The sequence below is a fragment of the Taudactylus pleione genome, unplaced genomic scaffold (assembly GCF_031769625.1).
Source record: "Taudactylus pleione unplaced genomic scaffold, aTauple2 ptg000148l, whole genome shotgun sequence".
NCBI lineage: Eukaryota > Metazoa > Chordata > Amphibia > Anura > Myobatrachidae > Taudactylus > Taudactylus pleione.
The window spans coordinates 905,701-921,427 of NW_028284550.1; the positions used below are offsets into that span (position 1 = coordinate 905,701).

The following is a 15,727-nucleotide window of genomic DNA, read 5'->3' on the forward strand; positions in this document are numbered from 1 at the left end:
GAATGTGCCCACGGTCAGCGCCCGTAGAAGCTGTAATGCCACCTGATGAGGCTTTAAACGCCACCATCAGTAGCACCATCAAAACTTGCACCAGGTGCAGTTTCACCCTCCGAGTATAGCCTCCAAATTGAGCGACACGTCCGCTACACTCCCAGAAATATGCCCAAAATATGCCCATAAGACAGACCTCCTCCATGCATTTGCTAAGCCACCTTCCTGAGACGCCCACTACATTTTCAAGCCATTTCTGAGACCGCGCATTTCCCGCATCCCTCAAACGCAACTCGGGACTCTGTGCGCAGCCTATCTGGAACGCATGCGCAGTGCGACATTGCACAGAAGTAATCCCCTCCCCTCGGCACTCATTGACTCGCTGGGCTTCACGTCAGCCACTTACCATAGTGAGGAATGATGGCCCACGCCATGGCGGAGGCGTAGATGCCCCCGATCATCCAGAACATGCACAGCCAGCTTAGGTGTTCTCCCCTCTTCTCCTGGGCCAGGAATTCAGAGAAGTAGGAGAAGACAATGGGAATGGATCCCCCAATACTGAAAAGGAAATGAAGAACATCAGTCTGAGGAGCAATCCCGTGACAGACCATGAGATGGCGCTGTGTATTGCGGGGATTGCCCGCAGGGGAATGGTGGGGGAACAAGAATATTCACAACAATATGTACATTTTGGTATGTTTAAGAATATATTTACATTTACAATGCATTGGTTGACTGGTAAGTGCCATTGTAGAGGGAGATTTTTGCAAACCTTCTAAAAAGGGAAAAGTGAAAGTGTTGCCCATAGCAACCAATTACCCCCTTAGACTGGTACAACTATAGGGCCCTGATATTAGCTAGACAGTCCAAATTTGCAGACCCCAGAAAAGGCTGATCCTTACCAGTGACTGTGGCCTCCATGACGTGGGTGTGGCTGGTGAGTTTGGGCTGATTGGAGGTGGGGCTTAATGTGACCTACTCACTGACAGGTATGTACAAGTCTATATGCCAAAGCTATTGTATTGTAAGATAATCATACATAATAATCTCAATGAGACTGACAGGAGAGCTCTGGTAGGAGATAACAAGGTGACAAGGAAGAGAAGGCAAACAAGGAAACTGTACTAAATGGTGCACAAGCAGATTTACTAGCACCATCCCATAGACTGGGTAATGACCTTAGAAAAAGACACAGGGTAAATAGTAAAAATGTTTAGAGACCCTTTACTGGCACTGTGAGATGAATGAGACAAGTAGCACACGTTAATCGCGAGTGGCAGAACATATACAGGGCCTGATTCAGAGCCGCTCGTAAGCGGCCGCTCGTTCGCACCGAGCGATGTTCGCACAACTGCGCATGCGTATGGGTCGTAATGCGCATGCGCCAACCAGTCAGTGCGATCGGAAATCGAGCGCTCGCCAAATAGCGAGTGCCTGCTAATTTGAGTGACAGGATGAGGCGTTTGTGGGTGGTAACAGGGGAAGGTGCTTGAAAACAGGGAGTGGAGATCCGAACGCAGGCGTGCCAAACGGTCAAAACGGGCGTTTTAAGGGTGCGCATAATTAACAAAGCAGCATCATTGCCCACGTCACTTGGTAGTCTCTTAGCCTGAACTGCTCGCATGATTGCGGTAGGAAAATGCTACCACAAGCGCTGCGAGCAGTGCAGACGCCTTTCGATGTTCCCGATTAATCTAATAAATAGCGGAGATGACGTAGGATGCGAGCGGCCAGGGGGCGTCTTTACAAAATAGCGAGTGCATGTTTTGTTCGCTCGCTCAGACATAGAGGCGTCAACAGACCGCAAAGAGCGAGCGCTCAATTTAAATAGCCGGCCCCTTTTTCTGAACGAGCGAGCGCAAATAGCGTCCAGCTCTGAATCAGGCCCACAGACTGCACACGTCACTACTCATGATATAATGACGCTGTTGGATTTAATCAAGGTGACCAGAGAAAAGAGCTATGCACAGTGAAGTCGCTGTGCAGACTAAATTGTAAAGTACATTCATTTGTATAAAGCAAGTTACAGTGTAGGTGCCTTAGTTTCATTACATTTCACTTCCATTTTGTTATTTTAGCTCTTCCCAGAGCCCTCCTGTCAGTCTTATTGAGGTATTGTAATCATCTCATTGGGCAACAACTTGGGGGGAGGGGCCTCTGACCACTCCCCCATACATGACATAATGTGGGGCGGGGTCAGGACCTGAATATACAACATGTAAGGGCTGTCTTTCTATTTGCAGCAACTAGGGGGCAGCAGTCCTGCAAAAATAATGAGTTACATATATGATGAATGGGAAAAGGCCTGCCACCGCTAATTCACTAAATGATTGCCCCAATGCAACAGTTCTCACCCCACTCCGGACAGAAGTCTGCAGAACAGGAAGGTCCCGTAGCCTTGAACGAAGGAGGAGAAGAAGGCAAACACGCTATTGACAGAGAGGGAGATGAGCAGACACTGTTTCCTCCCGATGCGATCGGCCATTCCGCCCCACAGGAACGCCCCCACCATCATACCCAGGTACACGATGAGACCTGCAGAGGGATCATACATAAAGTCAGTATATCAGCAAAGCATTCCTATTACATACAGTCTCACTAATCCGCCTGCACAGAGATGAACATTTTAGGCCTATAAAAGGACACCGGCATTTCGAAGCCGCCCAATACAAATCCTGGCGGCTGCGTCATTTGCATATTTTTGCACAGTTGTTGGCGGGATTTGCGACCGTCTCCGAATCAGACCCAGAATACAGTAGCTGGCACTCAGCTGCAGCAACATGAGGCGAGGCCAGTGCACCAGCTGGCAATATAGGAGTGATGATAGTAAATGCCATTACGTAGGGTTGCTGCTATTTCCAAGTTGGAGAAAGGACCTCTGTGACGTAGACACCACGTGACCGCTGCAGGAGGCTGGACAGCTCCTGCGTTACCATCCACTAGGGCATAGAGGGGGAATAAATATCTGTGGCGAGCGCAGCGAGCCACCGTGCCCGAAGCGTGGCGAGCGGCCACTTTTGGTCCCCCGTTACCATCCCCGCCCCTCCCCCTTTCATTCCGAGTCACATGGGTGTGACGTCACAGGGCCATCAGCCCTGTACAGTCTAGACCTAACCCATTACATAGGTCAGCCGCCGGTACAACTAGCAAAGCGTTAAGTCATCGTAAATAAAATGTGAAACATTACGGCTAGATTTACTGACCGGCGTCAGCGGCTTTTGCGAACTGCTGACTCTAGGCCCATTCACAGCGAAGTTTAAATTGGCGATAATATTACATACAAAAAACAACTGGTTTCCCATTTTATAATTATTGCCTTTATAAATAATCGACAGCTTGCAAAAGCCGCCACCTAATAATAGGCCTGATTCAGTCGCTTGTAATTCAGCCACATCTACGAACGTATGGGAAAAATCTTGTGATACATTGTTTCATGTTTTCATTGTAAATGTGAATAATTAGCTTCTATAATCCTGTAGATCCTTATGAATAAAGTCACATACTGTATAGAAAGAGATACAGTAGTAGAATAAATACTGTTATTATAACATATAACACATGGACAGTAGAAGCAACGGTAACAGTAAGGGTCACAAATACCGACCAAAGGGGCTGAGGTATAGTTAATTGCAAGTTGGACGCCATCGCTACCACATTGCGCGCACGGAACGAAATACGTATATTCGGCCTAATGTGGCGTTGTACGCATCTCTGCGATCAGACCATCCGCAATCCATTCGCTTGTTTTTATATCCTTCATCATCATTGCATGCGCAGTGCGTAAACGTGCAAGAAACACTCTGCAAAAGAACTTGCATTCGACTCTGCGCAGGCCCCAAAGCTGGCAATGTAATCTGTTGGTGAAATGGTTAATGCCTAGAGTAACTATATATATCCTGTGCTCTAGGTGTACACAGTAAAGGTCACGTGACCGTTAGACGCTGCGGGAAAAGCAGCGGGGATAATGCTCCTGCACGCACATGTCTGCCACAGAACGCTGTAAATGGCAGATCTCACACTTGGGCTCTGCAGGAGGGCAATGGGGTTTTGTGTACAGCGATCTGCACATCTTCATTCTCTCATCAAACACTATCCCCATTACAGCAGCCCTTTGTACCTCTCTATGAGAGGAACGTCATTCCCAGCTACTTTATCCCCCATTCCTCACCTGTTAACCTGTTAGCCAATGTACTAAGGGCCTGATTCAGACCCGCTTGCAAGCGGGTCGATGGCCGGGCAGTGCGCACTGCGCGTGCGCGAGCCCCATAGCGAATGAATTTTCACTCGCAGCGGGACTCACTATAAGACGGGGCAGCTGTCGATTGTGATTGACAGCTCACCCCGTTTTTGTAGGCGTGGAGGGGTGGGTGGCTGGACAAACGAAGGCATTCCTGAAGGAACGCCTGCCGTTTGTGGGCGGCCCTACTGACATCACCAGTGATGTCAGTAGTGAACTTCCTGCTCTATTAGAGCAGGAAGCTCACTGGGGCTTGCGGTGGACGAGACCCTACCACAAGGGTCTCGTTGCAAGCCAGATGGCCGCGATAATCGCAACCATCGCCAGGCCGCCCGCTAAAGTTGTGGGTGGTCACCCACAGCTTAGCGAGCGGCCTGGAGGCCGGTGAAAAAGAAAACGGCCCACACTGATTCAGAGCGAGTGCTCGCAAATAGCGAGCGCCTCTGAATCAGGACCTAAGTTGCTGGGTCACTGCTCCGAAACTCACGGTGGTACTGCTAAGAACCAATTTACAATGCTGTTATACTAAGGCGAAAGGACCACTTGTGGAAAATCATTTTAGAAAACATTTATATGTGTAATAGATCCCTGAGATACCTATTTGGAGCCTCTGGGCACACAATGACCAGAATTCCCCCCCTCCCCCCTTCATGGTCCCCAAATTTACCTGTATCCCACTTGGTTAATTTAGCATTCCCCCTTCTCTGTTATACCCCATTTCATTTGTTTATTGGACATCTTGGCGGCCAGCTTTGGGAGACTTGCCCACTCTTATGGGTGGCTGGGAGCACCCAGCGATTTTCAGGAGCCTCCTGGCCGTTCCAGGAGAGTAGGCAAGTGTGATTTAGGGAGACATTGGGGCTGATAGTGTAGGGATTGTACACACCCACACATCAGTAGCCACACCCACACATCACTGGTCACACCTCCTCCGCATCTCACAACAGGCCCTTGATTATTTTCCGTTCCAGGCCCATGTGGCCCTTCATCCCTCACTGTCATGCTAGGCCCCCACCCACAGGCGTATCTATAATGAGTACACTGTGTGCGATGCACACTGGCCCAGGGGTACAGGGGGGCCCTCACCGCACACCCTGCACCCATATAATTAGTATACTTACCTCTCCAGAATCCCGCGTTAGCCAGTTCTGCAGGCTGAAATCACCTGGAAAATGGAGTGACGGCCATTTTCCTAGTGATTTGCGCATGAGCACTGGACTTGTCTCCAAGAACATGGTGCTGGAGTCTATTGTACTGCCGGAGAGGAGGGGCCTACATACGTGCCTCCCCCTCTCTCCCCTTGCCCCACCTCCCTCTACAATATCACAAGTTTATTGTTGCATACAGCGTAATCATTCATTAGGAACTGGTGACATCATGTCGCATTGTTATCGGTATTTTGTGGTGGATTTATAGGCTTTAATGCCATGACTACTGGTTCAGTCCAAAATGGCTGCCAGCACTTCCATGTAGTCTTGTCATTCGTTTTGTTGTCATTAAATATGGTTCCTGGTCACATCAACAACAGGACTCTCCTTATTGATTTTCTGGCTCACAAAGTAAGCTGTCATTTTGCGTTAAGGTTAGAGCTCTTCTGTGGAGGAGAGGAAAGCATTGTGATTCTTAAAATTGCTGAATACGTCAACGACAAAAGCAGCCCCATGTCGGCGCACTCTCCCGTGGAGCTAATCACCTCGTCGTACGCATAAAACACATAGCAACCACGGAGCTTAGCAACAGCCATCATAAAGACCAGGAAACGTCTCATTCATGTAATTACCTGTCTGTAATCATCTGCACACTGATGAGGTGGAAAAACCTCACTTACACAGTGTAATTAGTGCTCTGGGAGCATCGTGCAAAGTCATCTCCCTACATCTGGCATTTGGCAGATGCAGTAACATAAAGGGCATGGTTCAGAGACACACCCAAAATGGCCGCATTGTGTGCTAAAAATAGATGCGGATTTCCTCCAATGTATGTGGCTGCACCGTGCTTATACATCAGCTGTGAGAGCGCCCACCATCACTATCCGAGCGCATTGCTACCAGCCCTATCCTTGGTGCAAGAGATCCGTCTGAAATCGCCGGATCTCTGCGTGCGCTTACCTCTGAACAGGCCACCATTCCGTCTCCACGGCAGACTTATGCTAAGTACGAACGCCTGGTTACACCCATTTAGCCACAACCAGCGATCCAGCTGATTCTAAATATAGACCGCAGAACCCCACATCATACATGCGGCCACATTGCGTGTGACTCTGAATCGGTTCCGTAGGGGTTGATGTACTAAAGCTTCTAAAATTAAAAGTGGGGGCGTTGCTCATAGCAACCAATCCGATTGTAGCTATTATTTTCTCTATTGCCTCCTAATGCTGGGTAAACACTGGCAGATATATTGGGCGATCAATTAATCGGCCAGTATATCAGGTGCACGTCAGCCAGTGTGTACCATCGATATGCCTGTGAACGATGCGGTTCACAGATGTATTGCGTCGGCTCTGCTGCACAGCCGATGGCATATGTATCTGCAGATATATTGGGGCATCGTGCTGTGTGTATGGGCGGTCGGTAGACACGCCTCCCCCGGCCAACGGGACCCGCGGCCAGAAGACAGATGATGGTTGTTCAGTGTGTATGAGCAACCATCACCTGCAGATATATCTGTCAAGTGTGTACCCAGTTTAAGAAATGATAGACATAATCTGTTTGGTTGCTAAGAGCACATAAAGATATAGTATATTGTTGCATAAAGCACCAGACACAGTCCAAAAGTCTAAGTAAGAACGCTGAATGAGGTAACACAGAGCAGTATAACGTGGCCTTGGACATCACAGATCAGCATATGTTTAATCCATAAATAAACTACTGGTAATATTGTGCAATTTGCGGGCCTGTTAGAGGCTTGGATAAGTTGATGGCCAAGAAGCTACATGAGTGTTGAGGACCATGGTTAGTAGAACTCAACGTGACAACTGGAAACCTCACGGCTGTGGATCCCAGCCAACGAAACGGGGGAGGTGATTTACCTCCTTCAAATATTATATTTTGGTTGGGAAATGCCTGGGAACTCTCTGTATAGCAATATGGACCATCAGTCTTGGTGGCAAGGTGGCCATGGCCAACCACATATTTGGGTTGGTTATATATAGTGATGAAAGAAGGTTGAGGCGATAGACCACATGTGAGGAAGAGCGCATTTGGATACCTGGGGTTGTGAGAGAAGGCGATTGCCCATGCATACTGGTATTTACGATGAGTCCGAGGACATGTTGATGGGATTTCTGGTAGATACCCTGTTTTGGGCAGTCAAAGTAGGGATGCTATATTTTTAATTGTTTTAGATTGATCTTCGCAGTCAATACAGTATATTGCAGCATTTTTTTGGGTGGAGTGGTTTTAGATCGTTCCTGGAGATTTGATGTATGGGCAGGATAGATCCCAAAGTCCTTACCTGGTCCCTGACATAGTTTTCTACTCTGCGGTTATGTGATCCAAAAGATCGATACAGTGCTGGCGATTGGCCATCACTAAGTTAAAGTTTTTTTGTTTACATTTAATTGAATTTAGAAGGAATTACTTGGGTGAGGGGATTTTCCTGAAAGTCTGAATGGACAGGGTAGCACATTCTGGATTTATCCAATATCTTTTATTCCCTGTACTGACCCTTGAAGGCACCTAAGCAGGTATGTAGACCAGCTATTTGTCACCGAATCTGAACAAAGACTTAGGGCCTGATTCAGAGCCGCTCGTAAGCGGACGCTCGTTCGTTCCGAGCGATGTTTGCCCAACTGCGCATGCGTACGGATCGTTATACGCATGCGCGAACCAGTCAGTGCGGCCGAAAATCGTTTGTTCGCTAAATAGCGAATGCCTGCTATTTTGAGTGACAGGAGGAGGCGTATGTGGGTGGTAACAGGGGAAGGTGCTTGAAAACGGGGAGTGGAGATCAGAACGCAGGCGTGCTTAAAGGTCAAAACGGGCGTTTTAATGGTGTGCATAATTAATACAGCAGCGTCATTGACCACGTCACTGGGTTATTTTATAGTCAGAACTGCTCGCAAGATTACGGTAGGAAAAACCAACCACAAGAATAGCGAGCAGTTCATACGCTGGTCGATGTTCTCGATTAATCTAATAAATAGCGGACATGACGTAGGATGCGAGCGGCCAGGGGGCGTATTTTTCCAAAAAACGACCGCATGTTTTGTTCGCTCGTTCAGACATAGAGGCGTGAACAGAAACGCAAAGAGCGAACGGTTCATTTGAATAGCCACCCCTTTTTTCTGAACGAGCGAGCGCAAATAGCGTCTGGCTCTGAATGAGGTCCTTAAGTTGCACATAACATGGCATAACCCATTCCTTTAGGCCCCTACAGAAACACACACAGCAGTTGCCACCAAAGCAGCTTAAGCTATTTATTATTGACCTGATCAGGTTAGATGTAGTTGAGGTGTCTCTGGAAAGAGGACAGCATTACAGTACACTATAGGCCCAATTATAATAGCCTGCGATTTGCAGGCATCAGCGAGATTACGGCTATGTAGCTGCTAGATTTAAAGCTGCAATTAGTAGCTAAGGCAAACACAGGTTGTTTGTGTTCCTAGGGCATGGCCACACCCACTGGTCGCTGAGTGACCACACCCCCAGTGTGCAGCGGCCACACCCCTGCCCCTCTCTGGACACCTCCAATTTTGATGTGTATATTTTTGGGTGACTTAAGGGCAGACGGTGACAGCCGCCATCAAAACAACCCAAATCCTCCTACCCAAAACTCTGGGCTTCTTTCCAATAACCCCTATTATTAAAAGGGTGATTCTGCTACGTCGCCAAGCCTGGCAGAGCCGCGCTGCATCTGGTGGGAGCTATATATTATTCACACATATCCTACAAATAAAATCTACAATAAATAAGACATGTAAATATCGTTTAGCATCAAATATCTGCTTCTAAACTTATAATCCACTGGAGGATTTGAGCATAAATATGTAATCAGGATGTGCCAGAGAGTGCATTTATTTTCTTTACAGCTTTACAGGTCTCTGCGCCAGGGAATGGGTTAACAGCGGCTGCTGGCATCCAGAGGCAGCTGGGGGCACTGTGAGTCAGCAGCAGCTACAGCACCATTTATACAGAACGCTGCGGGGCACTGTGAACTCTTAGCCATGCCGGAGTCTAAGGGAATCTGCGACAGGGAGATGACACAAGGGCCATCAAAGCTGTAATATGAGGGGGCAATTGGGGCATACATTCCTGATCATAATATAGGGACAAGGGGCCTCATTCACAGTTGTATGTTAATGCTGCCGCAGCAGCGATTTGGATGTACGAACATATGCAACAGCGGCCGGGACTTGTACTGAGGCGCCAACCTGAAGCCGTCGCAGCTCTCCGCAACTGCGGCATTGTAACGCAGGTCGCGCAAACTTCAAAAATCGAGGGAGTCTATGGTCACTCAGAATGGTCATCGTATCTGGGACACCGGAGTCATGTTTCCTGCGTACGGGGCCGCAGACGCAGCTTGTGACCCCCACATGCCGGTCTGCATTTTTAGCCGACATTCACTGTTGCCGAGCCCAAACGGTCCGTGACTGTCAATCAGACTGCAAATAAAGACTTGCAGCGTGCGACTACGGTTTTGTCCCTTGACGCATGCGCAGGGACAAAACTCGCTCCATTTGCGAAAACATCGGCATAGCAAACAGCTCTGAATCAGGCCCAATAAGCGCCAGATCCTACAGAACAACCAGACCACACTCCCCGATCTGCCCAAAATATCCATTTTGGATGAGGGCACGCCTATTTGCCCACCAGAATTCAAGACTATCCACTAAAATCTGGGCATTCTGCAGGTATGGTTGGTGCCTAGTTTTAATAATAACCGATAAGGCCTTTGTCAATGATCCACCGTCCTTTTTAAAGAAACAATTAGCCAATCTGACAGCTTTCTCATCCCGTGGACCCTGAGGGGAGATAGTATGTGAATTCCACAATAATATATCCTATCACTGTCTGTGATCCCAAACCTGGGCTGTATAACATGCTGGAATGACGCTTTTGCAGAATGGTCAGGTAGATACATTGAAGACAGGTTTTTCAACCTCTTTAGGTTACTACTGTGTTTCATCACATGTACGTAATGGAATATACAAATCCAAGGTGCCATAATGAACCCCCCCTGCTTATTGTGGCAGCATGTATGGCATCAGTTCTGCGTACAGTGAATTTTAAGACCAGGGTAACGCGTTCAATAGCCGACCTGGGTGCACAGAGTATAGCTGGCCACACACAAAAGAGGTGATGTCGTCAACGATTTCCCTTGAGCTCCCCGGGTAAGTCACCAGCACTACTGTACAGATAATATCTCGATAAACTGTGCAATGTAACCAACGACCTATCGCGCGTCCTTAATGATTTTCAGCACAGCGCTAAGGAGATTGCCAGATCTTACCTGCAGTAGGTAAGATCTGAAGATACGACAAAGGACCCGCGGGCCCGCGCATCGGAGCGTTATCGCTTGTGGAGACTGCATGATTTGCACGGATTTGTTCCGATGCGTCAAAATCGTGCAGAAAATCGCCTAGTGTGTGGCCAGCTTATTTCATTCTGAGACGCCTGTCACGAGGTCGCCATTCTGGATAGCTCTAGATATTGGAAGCGCTATGCGAATATCTATGCGACAACACCATCCCTGTCTCTCCGTCCGCCTTAGAATCCATCATAATCAGTAACAGCACTTACAGTTATCCCATGCCTGGTGCAGAAGAAGCGAAAATTATTTGCGCTTTGCGTACACTCCACTGAAAATAGATACATGCCCTCTTATGCATGAACAAACCGTTGCGATCGGCTGCCACCTAGTAACGCCCAAACAGCCATCGGAGAGAAGTGACTGAGGCCCTGATTCAGTGATAGACACAGTGCTGGTTTTTACGCAGTTGATCGATGTTTGGCTACTGCTTGGAAATCCTTACTGCGCGCACATGAACCAATGTCAGCGATGCCATTCACAATTGCGTATGGTATCAATAACACTCGAGGAGGGGATTGCGATCCCTTGGTGTATCATTGTAGAGACTGGGGGGGTGATATTAAGTGATTGCAAAAAGGAGCCGTTTCATGAGCGTGTCACAGTCGTCTGGGAACGCTGCTGAATTCCCAATCGCAAATGCAATGTGTCAGAGGCCATGTTTAGTCGGACTAGAGGAGTGTAGATTCAGTAGAACCTTAGTCTGCCGCAAATGGCTATGGCGAGACCGGTGTTGTGTAGATGTTGGAGTGCTTACAATCTCATTGCAAGTGCACAGGTCGCGCAGCCTGAAAGTGGGTGTCTCACTGCTCGTACACCCCATTGCACCGCCCGGCACAAAGGGAAGACTGAGATTAGCATTAGCATAGTCCCTCATCTGGGAACAAGATATATACCGCAGTTAGTAGTCAGGTAAAAGCCAGGTTTTTGCACAGGGCAGGTGGTCAGATGTAGGTCAGGCCACACACAGTGCAGATCCTCGGACCAAACCTCCCTACTGTCTTGACTCGGGCAGGAAAGTCCAGACTATAGGAGACCTTTGTCTCAACGGCAGGAATGTTGTGAGTTGTGTCACTGCTCTATACAGCTTGATGCAGTACTGCAATGGTGTTATGTGGGAAGGACGGGGGACAGGTATTGGGGACAGCTTAGCCCTTCTAAAGCGGAGGTGCTACAAAGCCGTTATCAACTCCAAGTTTGGATTTTATTGTGGTGTGAGCTCCATATTTATTCTTTTTTTTTTTGTCTTTTATATGTCAACAATGTCTTTCTTTTAGTGACTTTGAAATGGGTAGTCATTGAGCCAGCTGTAGCAGAACAGGGCTAGGCCATCCTGTAGCCAATCAGGGCATTCGAATGTTCACAGGTATAAGGAAACCTGTAGCCAAGTAATACATTACAATATTCACAGACTTACCGGTAGCCAATCAGGGCATTAGTATATTTACGGGCCCAGACCAAGCTGTAGCCAATCAGAGCATGTTCACATTGTTACGCCGACCTCAGCCACTCAGGGCCTTAGAATAGGCACTGGACAAGTCAACCTGTAGCCAATCAGAGTTTAGAATGTTCATGGGGAAAAGCTTGCCTGTAGCCATTCAGGGCACGAGAACATTCACACGGCTAAGCCAGACTGTAGCCAATGAAGGCATTAAAATGTTTACGCGGCAGGGCTAACCTGCAGCCAAAGAGGCCATTAGAACATTAACAGCACTAGGACCAACCAAAGCCAATCAGGGCATTAGAAAAGTCACAGGGCTAAGCCGTCCTGTAGCCAATAAGGGCATTGCAACGTTCGCAGGGTTAGAATGACCTACAGACAATCAGGGTATTTTCACATCACTGCCATCTTTACTATGCAGATATGTAGCATGCATGGGAATTCATTTACAATGACGCTGTGTATTTCACGAGAGTCCCATTTACAGGGCATGACGGCTATAGGTAGCATTATGTCAGAAGTCCTGTGTATGTGTATACATGCTACTTTGTAATGCTTTGTTATGCTGTATTTTGGTGCAGTGCTGGCATAGCCACGTGCTACGTTTATCAGTACGTGTCTGGAATCCAATAGCCATTTTACGAACGCCCAAAATATATAAAAATATAAGCGGAGGATTATTATTATTACCAGTGCACAGTGCATCCAGTGTACGTAGATGGTTGCACGTAGGTATATACGCCCAAAGCTTCCTAGGCCGCACACCAATTTCACAGCCCATCAATCTAACGGCCGCCTCGCCAAAGCCTGCAATTTATTGGGATAATGAGCCCTTACGAAGCGCCTCATTGGTTGCCTTGATAGCGCAGCAAAAAGTTTTTGTTTTTTTCAGGAACACTATCAAACTTTGCTTTGAACTGGAATGGGAATCACAGTAATCAGGCCTCTGTCAGAGGCAGGATACAGCTGTCACACACCCAATCATCACATCTGAGAAGCTGATTTAGGAGCAAGTGAGCGTCTGCTGGAGCAGTCTAATTACCGAGAGTGTTAATAAGCGTGCAGGTAGCCAGCATACTGACTGCTCGCTGCCTGCACAGCGCCTTTCCTCACGTATGAAAGCAGGGCCCAGCCGCTAATGATTGCCTCACGCCTGACACAGTTATTAAACAGTTACTGCTACCACACAGCTCGTATTGTGACAAACCGTGTCTGGCGTTCTAATGGGCTGTAGGGACTGACGCGGGGAGAAAAAGACTGCCAACAATTCTGCAAATTCACTTCCATTTATGTTTATGCAGTTCATCCGAATGCAAGTTTATTCCGTTACACAATGGCAATTGGATAAATGTGCTGTAACTGACCCCGACCAGGTTTGTGCAGTCTTTTAGCAGCTGTAAGAATGAAAGCAAACATCTGATTGGCTGCTATTTTACAGTACAGCTTTCTGCCTTGCCTCCAAATTCTCTCCCAGAATCACCTGCTGCGATGCCAACTCATGCCCTTAATAAGGGATATTGGCTGGGAGTACACCCTAATGTTATCAGTTTTCTCTATACTTTTCCAGGTACGTAAACACTTCATTGAGCCCGGGTTTAAATCTTCAAGTTATTAAGTTAGGTATCCCCAACCAACACTGTCAACACTGGCTATGACTTTCTCATGTTTCTCATAGACCAATGTTGTCTGTGTCACATTTCACCAAGTTACTGTACGTTAGTAACTTTAAAAGTTATAATGAACACTTTGGGGCCAATAGCGAGTGAAACACCCTGTATAACTGAACTAAGTCAACGTAGATTTTATTTATGCATACAATATGTATACCATTTATATCCAACTACAATTGCATTGAATTTACCTTTAGATGAATGCATTGTTTTCTATAAGTTTTCACTGGGATCCACATTCAGTAGATTGATACACTGTATTTTGCCTATTATCTTTCACAAGTTTAGCCCACGCACAGCATATATAGCTGAGCACTGAGTAAAAACCATATCTTTTGCCGGCCGCACTTGCACAGTCATTGATTGGCTGCCAGTCTTGGTCACCGCCTGCCCGGATATAAGAGTCCGGATGTAGGAATCTTCCTCTCTCCTCACCAAATGTCGGGCGTGCCAAAGGTTGCACCGAGGGTGATGGCAGGGCTAGATTAACAATGGGGGCGGATGGGTGTACAGCCCCAGGCCTCCACACGGTGGCGTTCCTATGGGCATGTGGGGGGCACGGACCGCATCGGGTGTCACCCTCCCTGGATGGACACCAGAATGCCAGCTCCTCGTCATTGTCCTGTAGCCGGGTACTGCATTTTGATTTATTGTGCTGCGTCTGGCTCCCAGTCACTGAGGAAGAGACAGTATCTCCGGCAGTGATAGGCCTGCCCCCAGGATGCCACGAGACCACGCCCTTTATCTGAGACGCCACACCCCTTTTTCAGACGTGCACACCGGAGGCACTCACAGGGTGGCTGTATGGTGCACTGGGTATCACCGCCCTCAATGACACTATCACCTCCACATAAAAATAGGCCCATCATCATTACTGCATATTGATGACCAGCCATCCAGCTGGCCACATGATCGGCCATAAATCAGTGTTAAAATGGCATTTTTCCTCACAAAATAATACAAATTTTCTCTTGTACGTACTTAGTGAGACATTGGAGGTGATAATGTAGGCGTTCTACTGGTCCATATGGCACTGGCCACACCCACACAGCCACAGCACTCACCACGCCCACATAGCACTGACCACACCTACACAGCACTGAACACACCCACACAGCACTGGCCACGCCCTCACGGCACTGATAACACCTCCTGCGCTTCTCACAATAGGCGCTGGATCATTTTCCGCCCCAGGCCCATGTGGCTCCTAATCTGGACCCTGATGATTGATGACAATGAGAAAAGCTGAATCATTTGCATGAATCCTGAAATGGCTCAGTCAGCTTGTCGTTAGATCTTCTATTGGCGCATGTCCTAGTTCACGGCCCCATCTGGACTTTCCTTTTAGATCCCTGAATTTTGCTCCAGGTTAGAGGTTGACACTGAGAAAAGTCAACCTCCAGTGTAAGAGTGCAAGCACAGCAGACTAATATTCTGCTCCTGCCATCAGCAGTATTGGGGTGGTTCCTGCTTTGGATCCCACGTTGGGCTTCTTTCTCTCTATATGTTGATCAATGTTGGATGATATTATTAACGTCACCACTCTTATACAAGTTATGAGCTGGCACAGTCAGCTAGTAACCGGGGCCTCTGCTGCTACTGATGGGGCAGCTCCTGGCTTACTTTACCAGACAGGCCACCTTCCCATTCCTTCCCTGTTGCACATGTTGCAGAGTTAATGACAGTAAGAAATGTCGGCCACCTCCCAAAGAGTAAAGGGTGGCTCAGTGTACTGCTGGGCTAATGTGTCAGTGGCAGGGTTGGTCTTGGTCCTAGATCTAATCAATTGTTGGCCTTCTTTTAGGGGCATTTAAAAAAAAATTTGCTGGATATCCCCCAAAAAACGGATACCCACAAATA

The 15,727-nt window shown here is 47.7% G+C and overlaps 1 protein-coding gene across 1 annotated transcript in view; it reads right to left on the reverse strand.

Annotated features, from left to right (window-relative positions):
• SV2A (synaptic vesicle glycoprotein 2A) overlaps nt 1–15,727 on the reverse strand; it is a 97,614-nt gene that overhangs the window by 19,204 nt on the left and 62,683 nt on the right. The window contains exons 3-4 of the mRNA XM_088474183.1: nt 2,346–2,526; nt 398–549 (exon numbers count right to left, since the gene is read on the reverse strand). Of these exons, the coding sequence (XP_088330309.1) occupies nt 398–549; nt 2,346–2,526 (333 nt within the window). The remainder of the gene's footprint in view (nt 1–397; nt 550–2,345; nt 2,527–15,727) is intronic.